General features: G+C 43.6%; 1 protein-coding gene across 4 annotated transcripts; it reads right to left on the minus strand.

The window, feature by feature from the left end:
- Positions 1–671: 671 nt before the first annotated feature.
- On the minus strand, positions 672–27,324 carry si:ch211-246m6.5 (von Willebrand factor D and EGF domain-containing protein). 4 transcript variants are annotated; one of them, XM_061775584.1, is made up of 35 exons: positions 27,086–27,320; positions 22,174–22,358; positions 20,832–21,060; positions 20,694–20,759; positions 19,644–19,876; positions 18,342–18,431; positions 18,140–18,272; positions 16,853–17,070; positions 16,019–16,092; positions 15,667–15,949; positions 14,854–15,047; positions 13,914–14,779; positions 13,698–13,834; positions 11,199–11,360; positions 11,005–11,109; positions 10,579–10,693; positions 9,846–10,111; positions 9,552–9,771; positions 9,353–9,490; positions 9,221–9,279; positions 8,947–9,067; positions 8,689–8,826; positions 8,296–8,606; positions 7,765–8,215; positions 7,590–7,685; positions 7,349–7,399; positions 6,649–6,744; positions 6,480–6,575; positions 5,430–5,525; positions 3,834–3,929; positions 3,664–3,759; positions 2,896–2,991; positions 2,684–2,779; positions 1,873–1,970; positions 672–1,074 (listed from the first exon to the last, which is right to left on the minus strand). In XM_061775584.1, exons 1-35 carry the CDS (start codon positions 27,159–27,161, stop codon positions 1,063–1,065), a joined length of 5,799 nt encoding a protein of 1,932 aa, XP_061631568.1. In that variant the 5' UTR covers positions 27,162–27,320; the 3' UTR covers positions 672–1,062. The 4 variants fall into 4 exon arrangements, 3 of the variants coding, with proteins under 3 accessions (XP_061631568.1, XP_061631561.1, XP_061631582.1); XM_061775577.1 differs by lacking the exon at positions 7,349–7,399 and having other exon boundaries at positions 8,947–9,279; XR_009788835.1 differs by lacking the exons at positions 672–1,074; positions 1,873–1,970; positions 2,684–2,779; ... (2 more) ...; positions 3,834–3,929; positions 7,349–7,399 and having other exon boundaries at positions 6,480–6,744; positions 8,947–9,279; positions 27,086–27,324.
- Between the last annotated feature and the right edge of the window lie 378 nt (positions 27,325–27,702).

Here is a 27,702-nt window from a genome sequence, read left to right on the forward strand (position 1 = left end):
ACTGGACATCACAGTGGAAGTGGTGCAGAGCTAATGTGGCCTCATTAAGTTTTTAATCCTCATTTCCTTGCGACCTGCTGGCCCTGAACCTGGGCAGTAAAGTCAAACGCTTCTCTGCTGTTGCCTCGCTGCAGGACAGGCTGTACAAATCAGAAAGAGCAAAACCGCACTTTTATTAAGCAAAACAACGGCATCTTTATATTTATTTACACATCCGATAACAGTGTGTTTAGTGTCAAACTTTAGTTGAATGAGGCATCATTGTTCGTGAAATTAAGAGACCATTGCAAAAATAGCCATTTCTTTGATTCAACTATTTATATTTGCTATTTATCGGTATGTGTTTAAGTAAAATGAACCTTTTTTTTTAATTCTATTGAATACTGACAACATACAGTCTCCCACTCCCACATTCCAAATATTGTCATTTACAGCATTTATTTGAGAAAATAAAAAATGCTAAAAATACCAAAAAAGGTCCAGGATATTTCTGGTCTTTCTTTTCATTTTTCTGTCCTGTTCGGCTGTTATGTCAAACAGAAAGGAGAATCTGTATCCCTTTTATGCTGGAACAGTTTTACTGTGCCACAGTGGAGGGTTTCTCTGGTCTTAATCTTTTTTTTTTGTTTTTGTTTTTCCAGAGTTGTTTTAAGTGTCTTGATAGAAACAACCAGATTTGTATTCTTTATTTATTTTAGTTTGTACAAAACAATCATTTCACAAAGACGTCATAAATTGTACCTGATTAATATATATACAGAACTGTGACACCAGCAACAAATAAATAAATGGATAGCTGAGCTTTACCATAAAATGTCGCTGACCCTTTAAATTAAATGTGGTAATGAAAAACGTGATGTTGACAAGAATAGTGTCAGCATTCAGGTATATGCATACACAGAATATCATGTTAGCCATGTTTTAGCAAAGAGACAGCTGCCTTTTTCAGATGGCATGTTGTTCTGGAACAAAAGTCTTATTCTTCAGCTATTGGCTTGGGGACAGCGGAAGATGAAGAAGATGAGCAGATGTCTTTGGATCACCACAATCTTGACTCATTTTCTAGATGGACACCTGGAAAACCCCGAATATCAGATATCAGTCATTTTATGGACATACAGTATTTTACAAACGTGAGTACAGAAATAAAAGAAATTTTTTTACAATGTAAGGTTATCAGTATACAGCTTGTAACCCAATGTAAATTTACTGTTCCCTCAAAATAACCACATCGCCATATTAACCTTCCAGTGAACAGTATGTCGCAGTGTGAGAGCGATAACACCAAATTTAAATTTAACCTGTTTCTCATTCACATTTGCGACCTTGTAAAGCTAACAGCACATCACAACAGGGATGGAAAATGGCTAAGGGGGCCCAATTCGGATATTTTTACTTTGGGGTGTACTTACTTTTGTTGCCAGTTGTTTTTTAATATTTAATGGATGTGTGTTATTATATTGTTATTATGTACTCATAATACTTTATCTCACTTTTGGGAGATACTGTGCAGGATACAGCTACCGTACTAAGTTTGTGATTCCAGCTCTCATGTAGGCCATGTTCACACAGCAGGCAAATTGGATTTGATATTCAAACAATTTAAAGGGGATCAGAACGGATTTGTTGGGTCCAGAAAGCAGCGGTCTGTACTGACCTATCTGCATGGGTTGCTATGGTACAGACGAAGGCATCAATATATGCGCAGGCGACATGGAATGCCATCAGTGGACAAATGGAGATAACACATCCAGCCACACCAGACTGTTTTGACTTCAGAAAACCAATGTGGATATGATAAGTATTGGATTTGGAGCTCACACTGTGAACAAGGCCTAAAATGTTAGAAAGCCAAGTACACATTTCTCTTACCTTCTTTGAGCAAAGAGCACCTGAGAATCCGCTCCGACACGCGCACACGTTGGGCCTCACACAGCGGCTGCTGTACAAACACTTTTGTTGACAGTGAGCTGAGGGATGAAACCAATAGTAAATGTACAGAGCACTGTTTTTCTTTTGTGTTTTTTTTTTTTTTTTTGAGGAAAAAGTAAGAAGTTGACAGTGTCATTGATGGTTTTCACCATGGGAAATGTAAGAGAACACTATGAGGACAAAAATAAGTCTGAAGTGATGGAATTGGAAGTGTTAGTGGAAGAGGCAACCAAACAAAAAAAAATCTGTCACTTTGATAATTTGGGGCAAGCGAGCAACCACATAAAAGCCACACTTTGTTTAATTGAACTCAAGTGTAGCGCCATTGCACCATCATATTTACAGTATTTGTGTGTTTTATAGCCGCGGACAGTGATGTTGGGAACAGATCATTCTCGTCATTGTTGAGGTCATCATGGGACTATAACTGTTGTTGATATGGCTGTTGTTGTCCCTATTGTTGTCTCGTCCCACCGCAGGTTGTTCAACCCCTCTATTCTGTCTTCTCTCTCTATCTACCCTCTGTCCCTCGACTCTCTCTCGCCATCTCAACCCAACAGACCAAGACAGAAGGTCACCCCACAGAGCCTCTGTTTAAAGTTTTTTTCTTGCTTCTGTGGTCACATGCTTGCTCATGTGGGGTTTAGTTGGTTTCTTTTAATGTCTGAGGAGTGTGCTTCGAGACCTGCTCAATGTGTAAAGTGCCTTGATATAACATGCATATGTGGCATACATTAGGATTGATACTCACGGATGTGGCACAACATTCCGTGCCAGCCCGGTGCACAGTGGCAGGTGTTTGGCCCGACGCACTCGGCCCCGTTCAGGCACTTCTGCTCGCAGCTGGCTTCAGGGACAAAAAAAAATGTGCCTCTGAGAGATTCACCATGTGTGATCAAATGAGAAGAATCACAAACGCGCGCGCACACACACACACACACACACACACACACACACACTTACGTTTGTCACAACTCTTTCCTCGCCAACCGGAAGGACAGTCACAAACATCCGGACCCACGCACCGGCCACCATTTATGCACATGTGCTCGCATACGCCTGGAGAGAAGGCGAGAGACAGGGGTGGGTAGTAACCGAGCACAAATACTTGGTTACTTTACTTAGGAAATAAAAAAATAAAGTCACTAAACCACTTCGACATAGGTTAAATCATTGATATTAATCCAAGAAACTCAAAACCTCAATGTTCTTTTAGTTGTTATGAGCCTGTTGAGACATGCTCTGAAGGCGGTGCATCGATCGCAGCTGGACTGAAGTCCAGCTGCGATCAATTCAACGGCCTGAGAATAAATGGATTTGGATGAATCAGAATATTCAAATGCATGTTTAGGCATATGGTCAACATGATTGTCAGGCTATCGTGTGCTAGCTAAAGTTGCTCACTAGCCAACACGCACTTTTTTAACTACCGCACACCACTGAAGTAAACAAAAAATATATGTAGTTAAAATATATCTAATTTAAAAAAAAACAAAAAAAAAACTAATTAGAATTCTAAACGCTCACTTAAAAAAATATTTGGACTTCCAATACTTAAGTAGATTTCATATCAGAAAATTACTTTTTCTACTCAAAGTAGGCTTCATCTAATGTCAGATAATTGGAGACTTTTATTCACATAGGCCTAACATTCTTCAAGGTGACTTTTACTTCTTCCAAACTTAACAAAGTATCGCTTTCAAGGCAGTGCAAACGCAACTAATGACAGACTTTGTTCACAGCGTCTTCCGGTGTATCCCTTCAGGCATGAACAAACGTTATTCCTCATGCACAGACCACTGTTTTTGCAGGGTGGCGAGCAGATGGCTGCAGGAGGAGGAGATACAATCAGTGGTGCTGCAGCCAAAGGATAGTAAGACTTATCCTCCTGATGCACTTACCGTTTTGACACTGGGCGCCGTAGAAACCGTGAGGACACTCGCAGGTGTTGGGCCGAATGCACACACCATCGTTCAGGCAGACTGGAGAGCAAAGAGCTACAGAAAGCCAACATGAGCATGGAGACATCATGAAGACACAGAACACATTAGAGAAGCAACGGTTCTCAAGAAAATAATGAACCGTTAGGTATGCTCTGCGCAGGAAAAGTCGCCTTTATGGACTATAGTTTTCCCTATTTGCAATTCAATATTGCCCAGACAGATAAAAAGCCCGCCTCTATGTATAATCAACTTGTGCCTCTACCCACTCACAGTAGTAATTGGAACCAGGGGTCAAAGTCCAACTTACGCAAGCGAAGAAAAAAAAAGAAAAGAAAAAAGATCTAATACATCCAGCACGTGTGAAGGAGATGAGATAAAGGTTTGACCATCTTATTTAAAATCCCTGGTGTGGATTAATTTCGGTTTCACTGTTTATACCATGGCGGCACGGTGGCCGACTGGTTAGAGCGTCAGCCTCACAGTTCAATCCCCGGCCCCGCCTGTGTGGAGTTTGCATGTTTTCCCCGTGCCTGCGTGGGTTTTCTCCGGGCAGTCCGGTTTCCTCCCACATCCCAAAAACATGCATGAATTGGAGACTCTAAATTGCCCGTAGGCATGACTGTGAGTGCAAATGGTTGTTTGTTCCTATGTGCCCTGCAATTGGCTGGCAACCAGTTCAGGGTGTACCCCGCCTCCTGCCCGATGACAGCTGGGATAGGCTCCCGCACGCCCGCGACCCTAGTGAGGAGAAGCGGCTCAGAAAATGGATGGATGGATGGATGTTTATACCATGACAAGGGAGTGAAAACTGTTGACAGTCATTTCATGGTCTGCAAACGTTGCTTGAAACATGTCCCATGCTTAAAAGGAAAAACAAACAATATGAACAGGCATCTCGATAGCAATATGGATCCTGATATAATGCTGGACACACGACAACTGAGCGATTATAAAAGGTAACACCTGCGAAACAAAAGTGTCCATTCAAAATACTTTTGAACACACTTACCATCCAATTTCATATAACCAGAAGAAAATAACTTGTGCAGTGATATCATTTAATGCTAAAGATTTGCAGCTCTTTTCTGTGGTCGAAAATGTGGGGATTGGTCACTTAATGAAAATGCTCAACCTCAAAGTTATGTTCTGTCCTGCAGTACACATTTCAACAACAATGTATTTCCCTATCTTTATGACTATAGACTGTATTTGTTTACATTGTTGTATGTTTACATTTTTAAAATTGTATTTTATCCTGCTGTATCATGTACTTTATACAAATAGTCAAGGAATAATAGGCAGTTTACTAATTGAAAGTGTTGTGTTCAACTTTTAACTTGAAAGAAAAGTGTTATATTATTCAGTATACCAGCGATACTGGAATTTGTTCCCTTTGAAACGCATTTTTTTTGACAAGCAAAATAAAGACTTGGAAGAAAAACATTTTTCTCTTTATGCACAAAATGTACCAAAAACTAACCGAAACCGTGGTCCAGAAACCGAAGTACGGACTGTACTGTACTGTTGCACCCCAAGTACATTATCCATGCTCACCGCTCTCGCAGGAAGGTCCATTCCAGCCAGGCTGACACCTGCACTCATCTGGCGAGACGCACTGGCCACCATTGTGACAGTGGCGGCTGCAAACCACTGTGACCATCAACACAAACCAAAGCACACCCTTAACTCTTAAAAATGGCTAAGTCAGCTTCATCATGTATCCGAAAAGTAAGGAACATAGTACAGTGGTATCTTGATTGATGAGTTTATGACTTAGCAGCACAAAGCAAACAAGGAAGCAAGGAGCCGGCTCAGGTCCGCCCTCCCACCAGCATACACACAACGCATCCACAGAGATACGGAGCAGAAGAATGGCACAGAGGAAGAGGAGCGCCGTGTGGCGATATAATTTGTCAAGCTATATAATTTGTAAAAAGACTATAAGGTACCGTGGTAACATCACATATTTATATAAGCACATGAAAAATTATTAAAAAGAAAGAGCATGCAAAAGAAAACACCAAATAAAAAACACCCTTGAAAAAAACATGTTGATAATAAAGTATTTTGTATTTACCAATCAATTTTGTCCTGGGTTTTAATTATTTAATAATAAAAAAGCAAACATCACAAAAACACTTAAAAGTCATAAAAATTATTGAGATTTAGCAATTCGATGATGGCTCTGCCTTAATTATTAAAAACTATCGGTATCGGTATTGGTATCGGCGATACTTTCCCTGTATCCACTTGGTATCGGATTGATATTGAAAATATGCAGTATCACACACCAGTATTTTCAATAAATGGTGGTTGCTCTCATTTTTTTCACTTCAATTGAGCGGCGGCATATCAGAAGCTACCTCATTACTCAAATTTTGGCTCCGAAAACAAGCAAAAAGAATATCTACCATCAGCTCATAACTCAAAAGACTTGTAAATTTGGGCACTCATAAGTCAAGGTACCATTGTATACTGCTCACAAATTGCATGTGAATGTTGAGAGAAGTGGTCACACAGGAAAAATACCAAAGCTTGAAATCAACTGCGACAGCTATGGAATGTATGGAAGGTAAACAGAAGTTCCAGTAGCAGAAAACTCACTGGTCTCACATCGCGGTCCAACAAAACCATAAGGACATGAGCACGTCTGCAATCCTGTGCATGTGCCTCCATTTTCACACGCCAACCTGCACAGAGCTACTCACATGGATGTTAATTAGTGGCAGGAAAGTGCACAAGGTTCGACCCTGGTGAAGAAATGACTCTTTACCTTCCTGACAAGTCTCTCCATGAAACCCACTGGGACACTGGCACACTCCCGGAGCAACACATGTTCCCCCATTCACACATGCTGGCTCACAAGTTACTGAAAAAAAATAAAAATAATTAAAAAAAAGGATTGAAAGAATTGTCATTATCTTTGATGTTAATCTTTTGGGTGACATCAGTAAATATAATTTCACTTTTCTGTTGTGATTTATTTTTTTGTGTCTCACTTCCCTGTCTGCTTTGCTTACATCTATTCTGTCTCCCCTTGTGGCAACCAATCAGCACTCTAGCCACTCATGTCTTGTCTTGGTGGTGAGTCTGTTCCCATGTTTCTTTGCGACTAGGTATCTCAGTTGTTTTTTACTTTGCTTAATAGTTTTTTTTATTATTATTTTTATCCTGCACTTAGTTGTGTTTTTGTAATAAATATTATTTTAGGTGGCGGCACGGTGGGCGACTGGTTAGAGCGTCAGCCTCACAGTTCTGAGGTGCGGGGTTCAATCCCCGTCCCCGCCTGTGTGGAGTTTGCATGTTCTCCCCGTGCCTGCGTGGGTTTTCTCCGGGCACTCCGGTTTCCTCCCACATCCCAAAAACATGCATTAATTGGCGACTCTAAATTGCCCGTAGGTGTGAATGTGAGTGCGGATGGTTGTTTGTTTGTATGTGCCCTGCGATTGGCTGGGAACCAGTTCAGGGTGTACCTCGCCTCCTGCCCGATGACAGCTGGGATAGGCTCCAGCACGCCCGCGACCCTAGTGAGGAGAAGCGGCTCAGAAAATGGATGGATGGATATTATTTTAGGTTCCGTTGAACTCCCGTCTTCCTTAACTGCTTCACTGTGCTTGGGTCCACCTGCCTTTTTGCCTGAACGCTACCTCAACCGGGCAAAGGAAGCAAGGTTACCCCAAGGTATTTAAAAAAAAACGAAAAAAAACAATTTACCAGTTTGACAGTTTGAACCAGAATAACCCGCCTTGCAGAGACACGTGTTGGGTGCCGCACACTCCATGTTCCGTCCGCACGTGTGATTGCAAACAGCTTGGAAGACACGAACAGAAGACAATTTAACCTAACCAGCCAAATTATGGTTAGTTAATAAACTCAAACTCAAACCCACCTCGACACGTCTTTCCATCTCCAGTGAAGCCAACAGGACAGCGGCCACAGCGGAAACTGCCATCCAATGCTATATCACACTGGACACCAGGAAAACATGGCCGGCCAGCGCATGACACCACATGTTCCTTATCCGTCACACGACTACCAATCCAAGCTTGGATGGAGGATGCGCTCTGGAGAAGGGGTGTCTGATTTGGAGTTGTCGGGTTCAATGCCGCCTCTTCCCTGTCAGCAGGTAACTCAGACTCAGGCAGCGAATAAGACAAAGCTCCAAGAGTTCCCTTAAGAGGCCGTGCAGGTCTTTGAGACGTCCAGGGTTTGGTCCGGGTAGATACGATACAGTTGAGAAGGGGACGAGTTGTCTGCCTGGGCTTTATCACAAGGCCAGAATGAGTGATCAGGTGAAGAGAGGGTGGAGTTACTTTGTAGGGTGCAGCTTGTTCAGACCGCTACAACATGATGACAAACAGAACACGGTTTAGTTTAGACTTAATCATGCTTTTGATGCTTTTATCTGGATGAGACTCACTTTTGGGACTGTCACGCGGGATACCACAAAGCCCCTGGAGGGTGTAGGATTGTCTATGTAGGTGGTATCAATAGAAAGAGCACTGAATGTTGATCTAACAACATCAACAGTGTCTACCTCCCTCCTGCCGGTACCACCCCCCCTCTGTACAGGCAAAGCCTGATGTAGTGAGGTATCTATAGCGACAGACAAATGTTTGATGATGTCTCTGGAAGGCAGAGTGGGTAAGTGGAGGCTGGAGACCTGGCTGGTGCTGTGCGGCGATCGGCTCCTTTGGCCTGCTGTCTGCTGATGCGAAAGGTAATTGGACGCTAAAGAAACACAGAGGATGACACCATTTAGTGAGTTCTCTGTCAAATTGAACTGGGCTTTGACTGTGTTCAACCTCCATACCCGCCTTGGCACTCTTCATACAGATTCGCCCATTCCCATGAAGGCCGGGTGGGCAGCGGCCACAAACATAACCAACATGCGGTGATCGTCTGTTGATGCATTGAACGCCGGGGAAGCAAGGCCTGCTGGTGCATGTTTCTGTGACGGGGACAGGCAGAGAAAATGAAATTCGGAGAGGCAAAAGCACCCTCACCATTTACTAGTTCCACTGATTCAACTTTTTCTGGGGACCTCCAACTAAAACTTGGTGTTCCTCACCTGCAGCTGGTTTTCTTGACTTTTGCATTACATCGGTGGTGCTGATTTGTGGCGGCGCAACCTTGACTGGGTCAGGTGTTATCTCATGCATATTCTTGGAAGTGTGACTGGTCATATGATTCTGGAAGACAGAGCTCAGGCTAAGTCCTGAATCCCTCCTCCAGGTTGTGGGTTGAGCCTGTGGCAGTCCAAGGGGTTCCACTCTTGGCATGATCTTGGAAATCTGGTTTCTAGAGTGAAGTGTAGTTGGGTTCTGCATCAGAACCTCCCTAACCTTGTGGACAGTAGTTCCTGGAGCCAATGTCGGCGTGATGGTGGCTGGCCTCATGTCCACTTTATAAAGGAGACTGATTATGTTTTGAGGACTTAATGGGTCCAAAGCTTGTCAAAGTATGAGCATTCTTACCAGTGCATTTTCTACCATTTCCCTGCATGCCTTCGGGACAAGGACCACAGTTGTAGGAACCATGACTGTTGAGACAATGGACTCCTGGGAAACAAGGCATCTGCTTACACTCATCTACATCTTCCTGGCATGTTGCACCTGCAGACAGTTCAGAGTTAATGTACACTACAGGACACTAGATTCAGAATGAAACTGGTACCTGTCAGCCCTTCAGGACAGTTGCATCTAAATCCACCATCAGTGTTAATGCATTTTCCATCCGTGCAAGGTGCCAACAAACATTTGTCTACATCTTCGTGGCAGAGGTCACCCTGTTTTCCATCAGGACACACGCACAGGTACTTTCCACTGCCAGCAGGGAAGGTGAAATCAGTCACACATGTACCTCCATTCTGACATCCGCATGGTACCACATGGATCTATGAGGGAGCAAACCAATAATGTGCATCCAACAAACATAATCCTTCATATCTGTTTTATTATAGGGAGCTACCTGAACAGATAAGGTGCTTTGGGCGTTGCACTCATCTGATAGCGTGAAGTAAAAGGTAGACTGAAGCCACTCCTCTTCGGGAGGTGATGGGACCCTCCAGATAAGGAGACCGGCTGGCGAGAGGATGGCACCCTTTGGTCCGTTAACCAGCTGAAATAGCAGAGCTGAGCCTTCTGGGTCTGATGCTGCGAACTGGAAGACAAAGTCCTCTCCGGAGAATGTACGCAGCTCGTCCTGAGGTTGATGGAAGGCGGGCGGCTGGTTGACTGGAAAAAAATATTGTTCATTCCTGAGACTTCTGTCCAGATTATTTTTTTATCTATTTTTTTTAATAACTGGTGAGAGTCTGTCAGTGCTGGCAAGTGTTAACATGATCAAGCACGTCATTTACTTCCTGTGGAGGTTAAACCACAGGTGCATGCTAGGGAACCTAAACCTCAGCTACTTTCATCTGCTAATTGAGGCAAACTGGGTCTCAGTAGGCTGACCTCACAGTAAGAGCAATTGTTGTCTGTCTTTCAGCAGCAGAAGCAGCGGCCACTCTAGAACACAAACGTGATGTCATAAAAGGACGCAAGCACAGACGTGGACCCTCGCTTGCTGCTGCTGACTCTTTAGGAATGCAGCCACATGAGCATGTTTGTAGTAATTGTCAACATTCCTGCAGTCACTTAGTGACTGATTTCTCCAATGTGACAGGACTATGGAGACTTATGGCGGTACAGCACTGTACCTTGGTTGAGTGACCAGGTATATTTGGAGGTGTCTGGGTCACAGAGCAGGCACGGGCTTCCTGGATTTATGTCTCCTTCTGCAAAGCACATTCCATCAATGTTACACGTCCGGTCCTGCCAGAGACACATTCACAAAGAAATACACAATCAAAAGTTAAATTTTTAGTTTTGCAGCTTCTAGCTCAGACAGGCTTCTCTTTGCGACCTTGTTCTATAAAACCTGTTCCAGTAACAACAACCTCCCCCCATCCACACTTTTTTATGGTCACCAACAGCTGCTGTGTTGGGAAAGAGCAAACAATGTCTGCTTTCGTCATCAGTGGACCCCCACTGACCATCACTTTCCAGTATACAAAGGTAATTCAGGATCAGTTAACAGAAGAAGACCGACAGTGGCACGGCTTTCAGTACTTCATGTAAGTTACCTTTAATTTACAGATTCCTGAGTGAGATGCTGTACACGCCTGACAAATTCCGTCATAGATTGTCAGCACCTTGGCAAAACTGTACTGGGCGCCGTCATTGGTCACCTGAGGAGAAGGTTGGGGGGACGGTTAACACCACATGCAACAGCCACAAACCAATCTAAGCAGCTATTTTAGGAATAAAGCATCCATACACTGATCTCCCAACGTGCATACGGTTTGTCATCGATCATGAAGTATTTTGTATGGACGGCTGCACTGCTCAGCGAGGGGACGCCGCAGTCCAACACTTCGGAGCTGAGGAAAGTGGCTTTCGTTCTCTGTTTTTCCCCTGGAATCCAAACGCCATTCACATTCTGGAGAGGCACATGTCCACATTTAGAGAGAAGAATATGATCTTTGGGAATAATTGAGCCACGTTTCCACCAAGCAGTGCAATTAATCTCAGCCCTCTACAGCATGATTTGGAACAGTAATCCCTCATCTGGCATGTGTTTCCACCACAGGGTGTGTAGGCATTAATGGGGATAGCTGCGGCAACAGTATGTAAAGCGTGTCATATCAAAGCATCATGACAGTGAATTCAACAGAGGAACCCAACAGAGTACAGTGCTCTAAGATGATGATAAGGTATGTGCTCCAGACATATGGAATCTGTGGTTGTGGATATACAGTCAAAAGTGTTACTAGTGTTGAGGACCAGATGATTCTGGCTTCACCAGTCCACAAAGTTGTCCACTAGCTCTACATACTGCATCTCCTGCCCATCACTAATACACCCCACCACCGCGGAGTCATCCACGAACTTCTGCAGATGACAAGCTCAAGGGTTATATTGGAAATCTGAGGTGTGCAAGGTGAAGATAAATGGTCCCTTGTGGTGCACATCAGACAGGGTGCTCCCCAAACGCACAAACTAAGACCTGTTTGATAGGTAGTCAGTGATCCAGGAGACGTTGGATGATGAGACACCCACCCGAAGCAGCTTCTCATCAAGCAGAAAAAGGTTGGATAGTATTAAAGGCACTGGAGACATCAAAGAACATCCAGGTGTGCGTGAGCACGATGCATTAGTTCGGTGACAGCATGGGACACAAAAGGAAGGCTCTTTAGGGTGCCTCCCTGCTGCTTTTTTTTTCCAGCCCACACCACACCTCTTTGTCATTCTTCTCGAGTTTGATCTACAGTTTACGACTATAAGAGCGGTTGGATTTCCTCAGGGTCACCTTGAGTTTAAACTGGATCCTCTTTAAGTCTCTATCCCCCGATCTGAAGGCCGTTTTCTTTTGTTTGAGGAAGAAATTCAGATCAAAGTCAAGGGTTTGTTGTCGGGGAAGCAGCTCACCGTCCTTGCTGGAGTGATGGTGTCCTCACAGAAATTGATGTATTTAGTTATACAGTGAGTCACTGATGGTGTAGTGGTACACTCACCTGACTTTGGTGCGGGCAGCGTGGGTTCAGTTCTCACTCAGTGACGGTGTGAATGTGGGTGCGAATGGTTGTCCGTGTCTATATGTGCCCTGCGACTGACTGGCGACCAGTTCAGGGTGTAGTCCGCCTTTCGCCCGAAGTCTGCTGGGATAGGCTCCAGCGCCCCGCGACCCTAACCAGGATAAGCGGTGTTGAAAAGGGATGGATGGATAGTTATACAGTCTGTGAGGTCATCAATGTTGTCCCCCATGTGGATCACACAATACATTCCAGTCTGTAGACTCAAAACAGTCTTGCAGCTCTTCGCTGTCTTCCTGACTTCGCACGTCTGTCACAGGAAGTCTTTGAACAGCATATTTGCCATGGAAATGAATTGAAATGCCATTAATCCATTCCAACCCCTCAAAAAACACCCAAATTATTTGGGTTACATGTAATAATAAAGAAAAACAGCACTGTATGGTAAAATATGAAGAAAACATTATAAAACATAATAAAAAAATTAAAGAAATACATCAGTTTTATGAAATGTAATGAAGCCGATTGTCTCACACACGCAAGCACACACAAAGACACACACATACACACACACGCACACACTGTCATACTGTACATATTGATATGTGCCTTTAAGTGGCGTGGACTTGTGAGTGACGTCAGGAGCTGCAGTCTGTGGTTAGAGCAGTGTTAGCATCCTCCTTGCGAACGTTTTCATTTTGTATTTGTGTGTTTGACTGTTTAATAAATGTCTAAGTTTATCTGTTTTTTTTTTTTGCATTTTACTCGACTGGTGGTGAATCTGAATCTCGCAACTTGGCTCAAAACACAATGCAAAAAATCGATGACGCGAAGGCTCGTAATTCCAAAAACTTGTAAGTTTGGGAACTTGTAAGTCAAGTTACCACTGTCCATTGATTTATTCTGCCCATCCCTTTTGCTGTCATTACTTGAACCTAGGTATGTACGCATGTAATTATCTGTGCCTTTGTAATTCATGCTTTTCCCCATTCCATTCTTGCTGCCGCCCAGTAGGGACGATTCTATGTACAACATTCAACATACTGCAGTGTCTTATGCCGCTCTTTATGTATTGTGACACTCCAGATGGAACCCCAGTGTAAGTACTGTATGTTTAAAATCAGCTATTTTGGTCCTCCAGAACTTTTGACAACAAAAACACTTAATAACACTGCATACAGAGAGAACTCAATCAAGGTGCTTGGTGGAAACAGAGCTTTAAACAGAACCTGGAGGTCACTTACCTTCAGTCTAGTGGCCTGGCAGCTCAGGCCGTCAGACGCGATGAAGCCCAGACCAAAGACCCGAACTTTCCGGCAGTCAAATGTTCTGAGGTCACAGAGGCCACCATTTTCCAGATCACTTATCTTTACTGGCTGGCCTGCTCCAATGAAAAAACACAGACAGGAGGTTTCAATAAAGAGCATTCCCTTTGAAGTATGGTGATAGAGGACACTCACCAATGGTTACACTGCAGTCGTATAAACTGAAGCTTTGGTGACACTGGCAGCCAAACTCTGTGCACTTTCCATTGCCGTTGCAGAATTTGGGACAGCGCAGTGCCATCACCTCCTGCCCTGGGCCCCCTGGCTGAATGAGCACCCCGTGGTCTCTGTGAGCCCGGTTCTCCAGCACACTCCTTTCACACTCGTTCGCTAGGTAGGGAACCATTGCGTCGTCCCAGCTCAGGTCATCTTTTAATTGTAGGTCCAAGATGCAGAGATTCACAGCCTCTTCAAGGCGACGTCCCAGCAGCCCACGGCACACAGTGCCAACTGTGGAGTTGGACAAAGCCATGTGGCACACCTCCAGCGCTTTGCCAGGTGTCAAGCCACTTGGTGTGGGCCACCGAGGCTGGATCCCCGGTCGTGGTTTTACGAGGTGATCCTCTGGGAAGAAGTAGGCAAGGTGCTCCAGGTCAGCCTGGCCGATTCTTTGAGAGGCCAGCTGGAACTTAAACATTGTCTGTCTCCTCAATCTATCGTTAGAAAGCAGATGGTCATTTCTGAACTCTTCATCATTGTTGACATTGAAATGATGGGCCCTCCCATCCAAAGGATGACTGGAGGACATGTTCAAGATGCTTCCCTCTCTTTCATGACTCTTGACATATTCCATTGTGGTGTCAAGTGAGGGAAACACAGATGTATAATCCACATTGTCCTGTGCAATACAGTCAGAGTGAGTGGATGGACCAAACACGTTCCTGGCTTCTCCATCAGAGGGAAAAGAACTGTATCCTTTCTGGCACCGGCAGAAATGTCTCCTTTCCTCTTGTCTTGAACCTGGGGGTGTTTTATCGAATAAACTCTCACCAGGAGCTAACCTAACACAAACATTTATACATGTGAGTCAAAGCCAAAAAAGAACTAAATGACAATTAAAGATCTTGTGACCAACCTCCAGTGCTCTATGAATGCATGCAAGTCGTCATGGAGGCCTTCGTAGCTTTGGATGTCGTTGTTGATATTGCGATCAAAGGTGCCGCAAAGGCCTTGCGTTTTTCCGTAATCAACACTTGGTGCCCGGACAGACAAGCTCATCCCCCAGTCGCCAACATCGGCTCGGACAAAGGCCCCGGAGGGAAAGATAATCTGCAAGAGGAGGGGCAGCATCTCATGCTAGTCCTTATTGGACATTTCTGAATGTTTGTAAATAGTTAAGTGCTAGGATATTTCCAAGTGGCAGAACGTGAGTGTACTGCTGACCTGAATTTAAATGATGACACAAACATGTAGATTTTTGGGTTTCCCCACCATATATCCCCCAGAAGGCTTAGTTTTTCTTTCGATTTTCTTAAAAAAAAAAATCTAAACTAATCCAGTGTACATAGTTCTACAGAAAAGATAGCAAGACCGCCGGCTGGTCACGGAGTAGCAACTTCTAAAGGGAAAGTGTGGAAACATCCAGCCCAACATCAGTTTTTGAAAGAAATTTTCAGGTTGTATGGCTAGGGGGGGCGGCAATGGGTTTTTGATATGGGAGATATTACCGTCCCCCCTTGGCGATTGGATTTATGATGTAAAGATGTACCACTCGTTGTTTTTGGAGCATTGTTGATCACCGTCACCACCACCGCCCCCATTGCCGATTGACCTGAGGGACCGTCGGGGGTGCCATTTAGGGCAGTCGCATAGGGTGCCATTCAAGCCAGTGCCGCTACTGCCACACAAATATTGATGTTTCTGCTGATTTGCAAGACTGGATACCTACGGTGATCTTCTTTCCTTGATGAGATTCCAGCACACGGACATGGCGGCCATTGCCGTGCTCTTCGCCAAGGACTTTCACAGTGAGCTTGGGCCTCGTTTCCTGTTGTTGGCCATTACACATGTCAATGATGGCAACATCATTACCCTCTCGCGCCGCAATGCCACAGCTGCAAGCCACGGCGTGATGTCGGCTGCCGCAGTGCCACTGCCGGGAGTGAACCTCAAAGTCCCGAGCAAGGCTCAGGTACAGCACAAAGGTGCCAGTCTGGTAATTGTCGTAGTGCCTGCACAATGATGTGAGAGGAAGTTGGTGAATGTGAGTCTTTTTATAAGGTCGGTCTGTCCTTCAATACCTGCCATCCAGCGTAATGATATGTGGGTCCGTCAGTGAGTAGCAGATAGAGGTGGGAATGTCCTGAACTGTGACCTGCAGGCAGGAGAAGGAGAACAAAGACAAATGGGGGGTTTGTCTAATGAAAATTTGACCCCTGGCTTTGATCTTTTCATGAAAAACAGATGAAGTTGTTTCAGAACCAACAAGATGACAAAATGATCATGTAAGATTATGCCGCACCTTATCTCTCTGACAGTCTCATGAAGCAGTTAATAACTTGTGTCTATATAAACAGAGAATACCGTTCTTTAATTTAGTTTAACTCTAATTATACATTGGATTGAGTTGCCTTCATGAAAGTCTTGACCTTCAGTGATCCCACAGCATTCCTCAAGGACCTCCTCACTTACTCTGAAGGGGAATTGGAGGCTCTTCAAGACCCCTGAAGTGTCTCCAGTAAGGTAACGGGCCACATCCCATATTGTGCTTTTTTTTCACCATTTAATATCTTAGTAATGCAAAGTTTGTATTAGTCAAAATACCCCAAAGAACAAGTATTTTGATCGGGAAAAATATCCTATAGCACCATAATTTCTGTCAGCTGATGATTTTTTTTTGGCAAAAGCAAAAAAATATTTGTATCACAGCAATTAAAAAAAAACAAAAAACTATTGTCCAGAATGTCTCCTTTAAAGCACCAACAAAATGCACCCACATTTTTTGCTTAAACTAGTCAGGATTTCCTAAAAGAAAAACCTGGAAAACCCTCTGGAAAACAACTCTGGAAAGAAGTGAAGAAAGGCACCCACACCAGAAATCAACGTTTTATGTACGTAACACCTGTAGAACTCACTTTTAGCGACCCTGGAATGTAGCTCCTCCACAGCCGTGATGTGCTGAGTTCAGGCAGGGAGCTGATCAAACTGATCCGGTTACCATCGCGTGTGAAGTCAGTGACTGCCGTGATGAAGAAGGACGCCTGGCCGCAGGTTCCCTTACTGCAGGGCGTCGGACGGAGCTGCACCTGGCAGGTGGACAGCGCCACATTGGAGATCTCATGTCCGAGGCCATCTGTGGAAGGAATGGCGAAGAAGAGCAGAGGGTGAGGTCTTTGTGTGTTGCTATCAACGGATGACAAACAGCCCAATGATGTGTGAGGCAGCAATGTTACGTTTTAATCACTGTTTGTTTTACCTGTATATGAAGATAATGTCTGTATAATGGGTAGCTATTCTTCCGTCATAATTCTGACATTGATGGTGTAGTAAAAAAAATCCATATTAAAACTCTTTAGTGTTATGCATGTGATATGCCAATTAGTCAGGAATGCAGAGTGAAAGAGATTACTGTTTCTGCTCTCCATCACTCTTGACTTTTCTTTGGTCTGTATTTTGGGTGGTGTAACACATGCAAAACAATAGCAGCAGAGTGAACATTGAATTTACCTTCATGGTTTAAAGTTTGTATAATAAATACAAATAATAATCTCATCAAATTAAGTTGTAACTTGCTACTTATGTTTGGATCTCGACCTTGATTTGAGCTCGCTCAGCAATTCTCAAAGTATGGTACTTAGGCTCCCTCTTGTGGTATGCAAAAGAATCGCTGCCTAAGTACAGTTCAGTTGTATTTAACTTTTAAGCTTAATGTATTTGCTTTTGAACTTGAAGTACTGTTTAAGTGTTTTAAGTAAAGTTATATTTATTGTCCTCTATTTAAATAAATTGTTAATGTTCAAACTGTGCAGGTTACAGTGGTTTTAAATAATGTTAAGTATATTTTTTTAGGAATAAAACCTCTATCCTGCTTTTGAAGATCGTATTTAAATTGTCTTTATGGTGGTATTTGGATAGCCACGTTTTTTTTTTTTTTTTTTTTTTTTTTTTAGTTTGTAATTGGTTTAAAAAGTTTGATAACCACTGATCTAAAATATGTCTCTTCCATTTTGACCCTAGTTGTATCAGTTCATACATTCTTTGAGAGAAAATGTATAAAAATAAACCTTGATGGACGTCTGCAGGCTTTAGTTTAATTACATGGTAGTCTGGAATTAATGTTTTTTTTTTTGTTGTTGTAAGAGTTCCTCAACCCCCAACATTATTTTACACGTTGTTGATTAGTGAAAAGCAGCTAATCTCACCTGGGTCCTGCACACCCAGCACCAGAGGGACTCCGCAGTGGTTAAGGTCGTAGCAGGGGAGAGGCACCGTGCTGTGGACCCTGACCTCGTGCTCCTTGCCATTCTCTGCTATTTGAAGTGACTCCACAGAAAACTGGAGAGAGGAAGCAAAATTAAGTTTTCTACTTCTCTGCCTTCGCTTCACATTAGAGTGCCTGTTCACCTTCAGCCCGGCGTAGAAAGCCTCACTCTCCCTAGGAGAAGATCGGCTGTGGGTGACGTTGATTTGGAATGTGGACACGCTGCACAAGAACTGCAAGACAAACATTAACAATATTTGACTGGTGATGTCTCACTTGCAGGTTTTCTTTCCAGGACCAGACAAGATGTTTGTCATCCATCAAAATATTCCCCAACTAGCACAGTGACAACATTAAACTGACCTTGGACTCTGCTCCCCAATCAACTTATGTAGGGAAAGGTGCTGGTAGTAAGCCTACTGGAGCATGATACAGAAACAACTAATCCCACCCTAGAGCCCAAATATGGCAGACCGGCGGGCCGCAGCTGCGCGGCGGCGAGCTGTGAGTATGACCTCACCTCAGTGTCACTTTTTCATATTTCTTGGTGATAAGTAATTGCTCCAGGAAATTAACCGATAAACACATTATGCTGATATGATCAACAGAGTGCGTAATGCTAAAAGATGCTTCCTGCTACTCGAGGGAGACAATCGTGACACCAATGGCGTGCGAAAAGCATGTCATTACTCGTTCCTGAGACTGACGAGATGATTACAGCCTTGTACATGGCAGTATCGTATTATTTAAAAGTTTTAAAGCAGGGGGTCCAAACCTTTTCCACTGACGGCTGCATAACGAAAAATTTAAGGATACAAGCGCCACCTTGACATTCTTCATTTATTAAGCATCCTCAACCCAGTCCATCAAGCAATGATACTATACGGTATTACATATAGTTATCTTCAAAAATGGCTACCATGCAGATTTCTTTTTGAAATGATTAGGCAAATAGTTTAGGATTATTCCAGATTTTAGGATGGTCTTCTGCCCCATATCGCACTCAAATACTGTAGATCTGCCTCTGCACATGGGAGATTTCCATGTTTCAAACCAAAACAAGAGAAATCTGTAATAAGATGACCATTTTTAAAGCGGTTACTTAAGGATCATTAATGTGATATGTTAACAAATTGGACCCTGACATCTAGCAGTAAAGTGACGCAAACCATTTTTCCTTTTGCAATTGAATTATCTTTATTCACCAAGGCTTTATGAAGGCTCCAAATGCTGTTTGGACACCCCAGATTCAAACGTTTATAGCAACAGCAATGAAAAACTGCAGGGAATAAGGGAAACATGGCTATGTAACCTGCAGCATCTTATATAACCTACCTGGACACCTCCCATTACTGTCTATCTTTTGAAAGGCTGAACCCTGGCAGGGAGAGTTCATCTTCCTTCGCCAAATGGTCAAAGTTAAAACGGCATCTGGCAAGAATTACCGTCTCTCCTAGCCTGAAATGAACGCCGTCCATTTCCACCAGCGAGAAGGGCTTCACTGTGGACTCTTGGTGGATCTCTGCCTTCATGCTGTTGCTGATGTGCCGTGCCCAAACCACATGGAAGCCTAGCGGTAGACTAGATGACGGCAGGATGAAGGAGCACCTTAAGTGGACGCTGTGGCCGTTGAGCTCTGAGCTGATGAGTGGCCGCGATGGTAATGACGGCAGCACGGCTATAGGCAAGAAGGCAATCAGACGGTTAGATCAAAGACTGGGGCTGGGCGAATAATTGCTCTAATCGATTAATCAAGTATTTGGGTCAGGACGATTTTTTCCCCAAGAAGTTTTTAGCAAAGAAATAGCTCTCTATTCGTACTACAAATGCCGCATAACAGAGGGCTTTCAGTTTAGCGGGAAATGTAAAATGTAACAGGGTACGCCGAAAGCCTGAGGTTATAGATGTATCGGCGTATTTTCCTTGCCAAAAGTATGTATATATCAATACAGTATATTTATAGGATGCAATCTCGTTTCCATTTTTGTTGGGGATGAAGTTAATGTCACAAGGAAGCAACAGCTTTTTGTCAGGTTACTTTCACGTTTACGATGTTTTTTTTGTTTTTGTTTTTTTTTGGTCACATATTAATCCCAAAGGGAGCATTTAAATAAGGATTGTGCTTAAAAGTACATTTCCTCAAAGAGGAAGCACTTTTATTTTCACCTTATCTACAGTATAAAGAAAAAAAATATTTTCTTTCTGTGATACTGGCTTAGGGTTAATTAGGGTTAATGCAGGAAACAATGTATAAAAGCCAGTGTTTGGTTTTAGGAGAAATAAATTAAATTCTACAAAGGGAAACAACAACAATCAAAATTTGATTTGAATAATGTAATTTGCCTTTTCTTTTTATTAAAGGGGAGAAAAATCTATTAACATCGGAAATCCGATTTTTGTGGGGTAAAAAATCTGAGACTATTTCATAAGGCTGTATCGCCCAGCCCACATGGAGACGTTTTGACAGCAGAGTTATTCTCCTCAAGTGGGTTCACCTTTGCACCGACCGTTGACCTCCACCTCACCCGGTGGGCAGAACCTGGGCGCCAAAGTTGGAGCAACTGAACGGCAGATAGATTTGAGTTACACATGGACAAACATTCCCAACAGAACTGTGCAGCAGATGCGCACACCTTGGGCGCAGTATCCCATGCATCCTTGAGTGGGCTGCAGATAGTAGAGCAGGAAGTCGCCACAGTTGCGTATCGTGATGGGGATGCGGAAGAGGCAGCAGTCTTTAGTGCTGCCATGGAAGAACTGCCAGGTGGCACAAGCAGACAACTGGACGACCTCACCGGGCTGCGGCAAGGACTTGTCCTTCAGTGAGAGCCACACTGGCGCCTGCGTTCCACAATGATTCATCTGCCGGGCCAGTGGCGACAGAGAAAGTTAAAAAGGGTGCGAGGACTCGTGTACCAATGTGTTTCCCTTCCTCTTCATCCTTGTTACCTCTTATCTAAACTAAATGTAGAGTTAAGGCTTCTTTATACTCGCGCTGACGTCACTGCGGCTATCCCGCACGCAGTTTGCCTTTATACTCGAGAGCAAAACACGTGCGCTGTTTTGACAATGTGCTGCAGTTCTCTGAGGTGTCGCTACGGCTGGTATTGCCTAGGACACCACAGGGTGGAGTTTACTCTGCATTTTATGGCCAATTCCGATAGCCGTTTTTACTTTCCGGAACAAGGAACAAAGCAACAAAAATGGCGACCGTGGAACAGTGCCTGCTGGAACAAATGCACTTCGATGACCAGATGATGCGTTTAATTATATTGCAAAATCGATCAAAAAGGCGGCGACCACTAAATGAATGTCGGGATGGTGTTATTGAGGAACCAAGGGGAAACCTGAGTACGTCATCACAGCATGTGACTAAAACGGACCAATCACGACAGATGATCTCCGCGGCATTCTGCGCGCGGCGACAATTTGTGCCTTGTGTGTGTCAAGTATAGTATAGGACCGCCCAGTCGGTCACGTGATGCAATGCTGGTGCTGTCGCCCGCGCGAGCGCGGGAGTATAAAGAGGCCTTACTTTCTGGTATGCGGATCTCTTAAATGAGTCTATTTCTCCTTTTAATTTAATGTTTCCATGCACCACGGTGTCCAAGAAAGCAGGTTCTGGGACCAAGGAATTCACATAATCATGAGTAAGCTAAACAGAAATTTGGATGACGATGTGCACATTGGAACACAACAATGTTCATGGTATTGTTGTTATTGCTTTGGAATAACAAAATCTAAATTTTATAAGGCTCATTCTTGGCCATTTACTCGAGATTAAGTATACACGGCTGTTATAGTCTGCCAAACCGGAAGAGGGTAAACCGTATTATCCCCAACTGATATGACGTTATGTGCAAATTTCTTTCTACCCTCCATCTCAACCCAACAGACGAAGACAGATGGTTGCCAATAAAATTGACTTGGCTTGTGTTCATAATCTCGACAGGAGGTGCAGCAATTTGGGCATACCTCAACGCAGGTGGTTGGCATCTCGGCGGGTTTGTTGTTGAGCTTGAATCGGTACCAGCCCGGTGCTAGCGCGTGGTCACAGACCAGGTCCTGGATGGCCGTATTCTGTATCTCAGTGGAGTCAAAGTCGATGCTCCGGTAAGGGTTCCGAAGTGTACGATGGCCTCCTGTGAAACACTCTGGAGCTGAGGAAACCGAGAGGAAGTGCTCTTTAGTTCTATTTTGTGGTTAATCGGATAATTACATACTGCAGAGACATGCTATGCTGAACCTGTCGAAAGGTGATGCTTTTTAATTCTATTGCTTTGCATGGATGTCGTATGACAGGGAAAAATTTTCATATTTATGCTTCCTCAGATTTAATTATCATTGAAATTTACTGGAATTTAGTTGACGGTTAGGTCACTATCTGGCAAAATTCAGAATGACTTGTTTAACATCCATTCATCCATCCATCCATTTTCTGTACCGCTTATCCTCACTAAGGTCGCGGGCATGCTGTAGCCTATCCCAGTTATCTTGGGGCGAGAGGCGGGGTACATCCTGAACTGGTCGCCAGCCAATCGGAAGGTACATATAAACAAACAACCATTCACACTCACATTCACACCTACTGGCAATTTAGAATCTTCAATCAACCTACCACGCATGTTTTTGGGATGTGGGAGGAAACCGGAGTGCCTGGAGAAAACCCACGCATGCACGGGAAGAACATGCAAACTCCACACAGGCGGGGCCGGGATTTGAACCCCAGTCCTCAGAACTGTGAGGCAGATGTGCTCTTGTTTAACACGTTTTCAAAAATAAGCAGCTGACAGCTTTCTATTCTATGCACCCCTTTGACCCAACTTTTTGTTTCGCGGTGCCCCTATATCGCATATTAAAAAATATATATTTTTGTAGAATATTTTTGGGTTATCCATTGCTCTTGCTCTCTCTCAACATATGTGTTTAAATGTTTTGTATTGTTTTAAAAGTGTGTTTAAAGACCTTTGAAAAAACTAAGTGCCATAAATGCTACAAAAACATGCCTAGGGTATATTTAAAAAGGGTATTACTGTACTGCGAATTTCACTTATTGTTGGAGTGGTCTGGAACGTAACCCTGACGATGGAGGGGTTACTGTACAAGCACTTAAAAAGTCAATTTTCCATAATACAGTTGTACAAGTATGTTCTTTTAAGGAAACTACTTGTATGAGTGAAATTCCTGCTGACAACGCTTAACTTAATGTGAAAAAAAGCCAAGCAGACAATCCAAATCCACCAGATAGCTGTGACTTTCCAGACCGTTACACTCACGTCTCACACCACCTGTTCGGGTTCACATCGTAATCTAAATAAAGAGAACAGGATGTTCTTTCACCTCCTTCAGAAGCAAAACAAACACAAGGGATTTGGGGGGCCTGACTGTGTTATTTATTGCTAACCTGTTTGTCTCACCACTGCCTTGCTCGGAGGTCATAGGTCATCCCAAAAGACATGTTAGATGAGAGACAATGGTTGAGACTTAGGCTCCTGGCTAAACTGGCTCAATTGGGGGCTTAATGAGTTTACAGAGTCTCAGGGGCAGGGGTGGGGGGGTCCTAAAGCAGCCCCTGTGGAGTGAAGGAGGGCAGGGAGTGTGAGTTCAGGGGGCCCGGCTGCCCAGATGTGCTCCTCCAGTTACTTAGAACACAAGATGATTATCGGGAAGCGTGGCCTAAGCACAACTGTAGTTTTCATTTTTTCCCCCAGAGAGGCTGTCACTCAGCACTAGGACATGGACCAGGAACATGTATACAGTTTAAGGCACTCTAGAAATGTCCAACTCGCTTTAGAGCTCTTTTTATTATTATTTTTTTTTAAACAACAGTTGACATTAAACTTTATGATTGCAAGCTTTGAAGTTTTACAGGAGGAAAAAGATGTGAGCAAGATATGTATGTGCCAACGGGCAGTCTTGCACTGGCAGATGTATGTTGCTGTGACTTTGTCAAGATTGTCAAGTCCTCCTTTGGTGGAGTTGTAGTCTAGGATAATTTGTGGCTTCATATCTTCTCTTGTCCTCAGAGAGGCATCTGTGTGCATTGTGCTCATTACAAGAACATTCTTGTTTCTCTTTGGCAGTATGAAACAACTGTTGCCTTGTCAGTGAAAACAAATATTGAGGAATGCAGAGGTCTGTCCTGCATCTCCAGAATTTCACTGGGAAGTTCTGGCTTATTTCTTCTGACTGTTCCTAACGTAGTCAGCTTTCTTTTCTGAAGTTCATCTCCAAGGCGGTAGGATAAAGAAGTTGTCACAGCCCTTCACTCATCTCCAGCACCACACGTATCCCCTGATTTTTCTCAGATACTCCTTCAGTTAGCTTTCCAGTGTACATTTACATATTTCATGCATAGCTAGACTTTACATCCCATATTTTGATGCCATACTTGGCAGGTTTGTTGGGCATGTACTGTCGGAAAGGACAGCGCCCCCTGAATGGAACAAGGCGCTCATCTACGGTAACATGCGGACCGGGATTGTACAACAAAGGTAGAATTTTGATCCATTTATCCCATACATCTCTGATCGCAGCTAGATTGTCACTTTCACGTCGACCAGCTCTGGTGCCGCAGTTGTCAAATCGGATCACACGAGAGATCATGAGAAATGTCTCCAGAGACATTGTTGCTCGAAAAATTGGCCTTCCAGTGTCTTCATTCCATAGACTTGCAGTTGCTTCTCCCTTTGACCTGTACACTCCAGCTAATACCAGAATTCCAATGTACACATGCAAGTCAGTCTGGTCCAGTGGCTTCCATTTCTCTTGAAATACACGCCTCCCTTCCAAGTTGGTCATGTCCAGTATAATCCTCTCTACTGGTGGGATATGAAGAGCTGAAATGCTGATTTAATGCCATCAACTCGTGTGATAGCAAATCTTGTAGGACCAGGAGTCATTTTGATGACATTGGAAGATGACAGTCTGCCTCGGCTTTGGTGTGGTGATGTTAACCACTTTATATTACCATCTTTAGATGCCCATGTCCCCTCTGCGGGTGATGATTGCTGCATTCCTTGGTTTTCATCTGATGGCTAGACAACGGCAGACTCCTCCTCTGAATCATCCTCATCGTAAGAAAATTGACAATCTGGATCATCAATAACATTGTGCTTCTCTGAAATATCTTCCTCTGCATCACTATCACAGTTCAAAATCTGTGATAAAGCTTTCTCAGATGTTAAACTTCTGGAGCTCATTTTTGGTGTGTTCGTCAAAGAGTTGACACGAGAACAGTAACAAGGACAAGGGAGAGAAACGTCCTCCTCTACACACACCTGGGTCTCTGAGTCTGAAAGGCTATTCAGACGCAATCAAAATAAAGTACATCAAAAAGACATGTTTATTTTGGATCTGAACAGCTACTTTCCCCACATTAAAGTGTGCGGGTCAAAATGACCCGCAACATCATCTTTGTATACAAACTGCACAGACATTCCACAACACATCACAGTGTCCAGATTTTGCACACTAGTTCATGACCCTACATGAGGAAAAGTCATGAAATTTCATGAAGAAAAAAAAAAGGATAACCAGTACTTGGGCCAACACAAAAACTGAAATGGGTCAAATTGACCGACAACGTCATACATGGGTTGAATAATTAAAAATACCGCGAGATTTGGAGTGCAGGCTGTAATTTATTTGTTTTGAAATAAACACAAATCGAAAAAAAAAAAATAATTAATGAAAACACTTTACAAGGAACCGAATGTACATAGTGTACAGTAATACTGTGTATTGCTGTATTTTTAAGAGTTTAAAAAGTGTTTAATAGCATAGAAAGTGTTTATATGAGTATAGCAGAGGTTAATAGGAGTGTGGGGAAGAATAATAAAAGTCTGGGGACATTCATCCATCCATCCATTTTCTAGATCGCTTATCCTCACTAGAGTCACGGGTATGCTGGAGCCTATCCCAGCTGTGGGTGAGAGGCAGGGTACACCCTGAACTGGTTGCCAGCCAATTGCAGGGCACATGTAAACAAACAACCATTCACACTTAGATTCACACGACAGGCAATTTAGAGTCTTCAATCAACCTACTATGCATGTTTTGGGGATGTTGGAGGACACCGGAGTACCCGGAGAAAGCCCACGCATGCATGGGGAGAACATGAAAACTCCACACAGGTGAGGCCGGATTAGAACTCGAGTCCTCAGAACTGTGAGGCAGATGTGCTAACCAGTCGGTACACTCTACTAAAATGCATATTTCAGTGTATTATAATGTATGTGCTTTTTTTTCTCGGTGTGAGAGGATTTCATTCCACCTGGAGAAGTTCTTACAGCTCCAAAATATGTATAAATAATTACATAAATTCTATTAATTACATAAATTCTTCAATTTCACCTATGGCGGGGGTGGTCAGGAACTGGGCGCTTTTCATAGGACCTCTTCATATTCCTAACCCCTAATAAACACACCTATCATGTGCACTCCGAAATGCCATGGGAATTCCCCCCCGCATCTCAACCAAAATATCCACAGCCTGTTCAAAACAAAGGAACGTGATAAGAAGGAAATATCTGATGTGCACTGCTCCCAATAGCACCATGCCTGCGAACACAGGCAGAGTTACATTTTAAAAAAAGTGCAGTTAGTGTTGACAACATAACCATTTGGTCACAATATTTACCGGCTTTTTATGACCGCTCTAAGCTACTATTTTTCGAAAAAGCTACAAGCAACTGTTATTCCCGTTAAGAAACAGATGACATGACTGGAATCATTTTCACTTTGTCTTCTGTTTGAAAAGAGAGGAGCCCGACGCATCCTCAGGGGTGGGGGAGATATTGAAAATTTCATGCTTCCAATTCTGTTTTTCCCAAGCCAAAAAATCATTTGGATGCCGCTGCCCGGTGGATGACCGGATTTCACTCACCGTGCTGCGCAAACGTCTGCGCCGCAAGAAGCAGCAGTAACAAACCAGATCTCAAAACGTGCGCGGAACTCTTCATGGCTGCGTGGGAGGGTGTGGGGGGGGGGAAACAACAACAGGCGGCCTTCAGTGGCGAGGTTCCATTGGAGTTCTGGCGCAAAAAGTTGCAAAAAAAAAAAAAAAAAGCGAGACGGACGGGCGGTCTCGAGGTTGAACTTGGCGCAGACCTCACCGGAGACTGCGGTGCTTTACTTATGCGCAAGATGTCCAAGAAGGGGGGAGAGGGGAGGACGCAACGAAGAGCGTGGTGGAGGAGTAACCGCGTCACAACAGTCATTTGCAGATCCTTCAACGAGGAGAAAGGATGAACGGGTGGCATGTGAAGAATCATCTTATCCATTATTTCGCCATTTGAAACACGTCATTCGTTTATATGTTCCTTCATTTAAATATTCATTTCACTTTTTTTCAAATGCAGCGTTATTCAGTATTAAACTTTAAAAGGGCATAGGGTTACCTGTATTCTAAATGTAAGAATTTCTGGCTAAACAAAAACCTAAGTACTTTGTTACTTCCCATCACTCAGGCAGCTAAACATTAGGTGCTGCACAACAACAATA

The sequence above is a fragment of the Phyllopteryx taeniolatus genome, chromosome 1 (genome assembly GCF_024500385.1).
Source record: "Phyllopteryx taeniolatus isolate TA_2022b chromosome 1, UOR_Ptae_1.2, whole genome shotgun sequence".
NCBI lineage: Eukaryota > Metazoa > Chordata > Actinopteri > Syngnathiformes > Syngnathidae > Phyllopteryx > Phyllopteryx taeniolatus.

What these genes read in the sequence shown, in the direction of transcription:
- si:ch211-246m6.5 (XM_061775577.1), bottom strand. Translation starts at nt 27,161, where the DNA reads ATGAAGAGTTCCGCGCACGTTTTGAGATCTGGTTTGTTACTGCTGCTT. An exon ending in TATGAAGAGTGCCAAGGCGG is followed by an intron (nt 8,607 to 8,688) that starts GTATGGAGGTTG and finishes GTGTTTCTTTAG; the next exon opens with CGTCCAATTACCTTTCGCAT. An exon ending in AGATGGAAAGACGTGTCGAG is followed by an intron (nt 7,686 to 7,764) that starts GTGGGTTTGAGT and finishes GTGTCTTCCAAG; the next exon opens with CTGTTTGCAATCACACGTGC.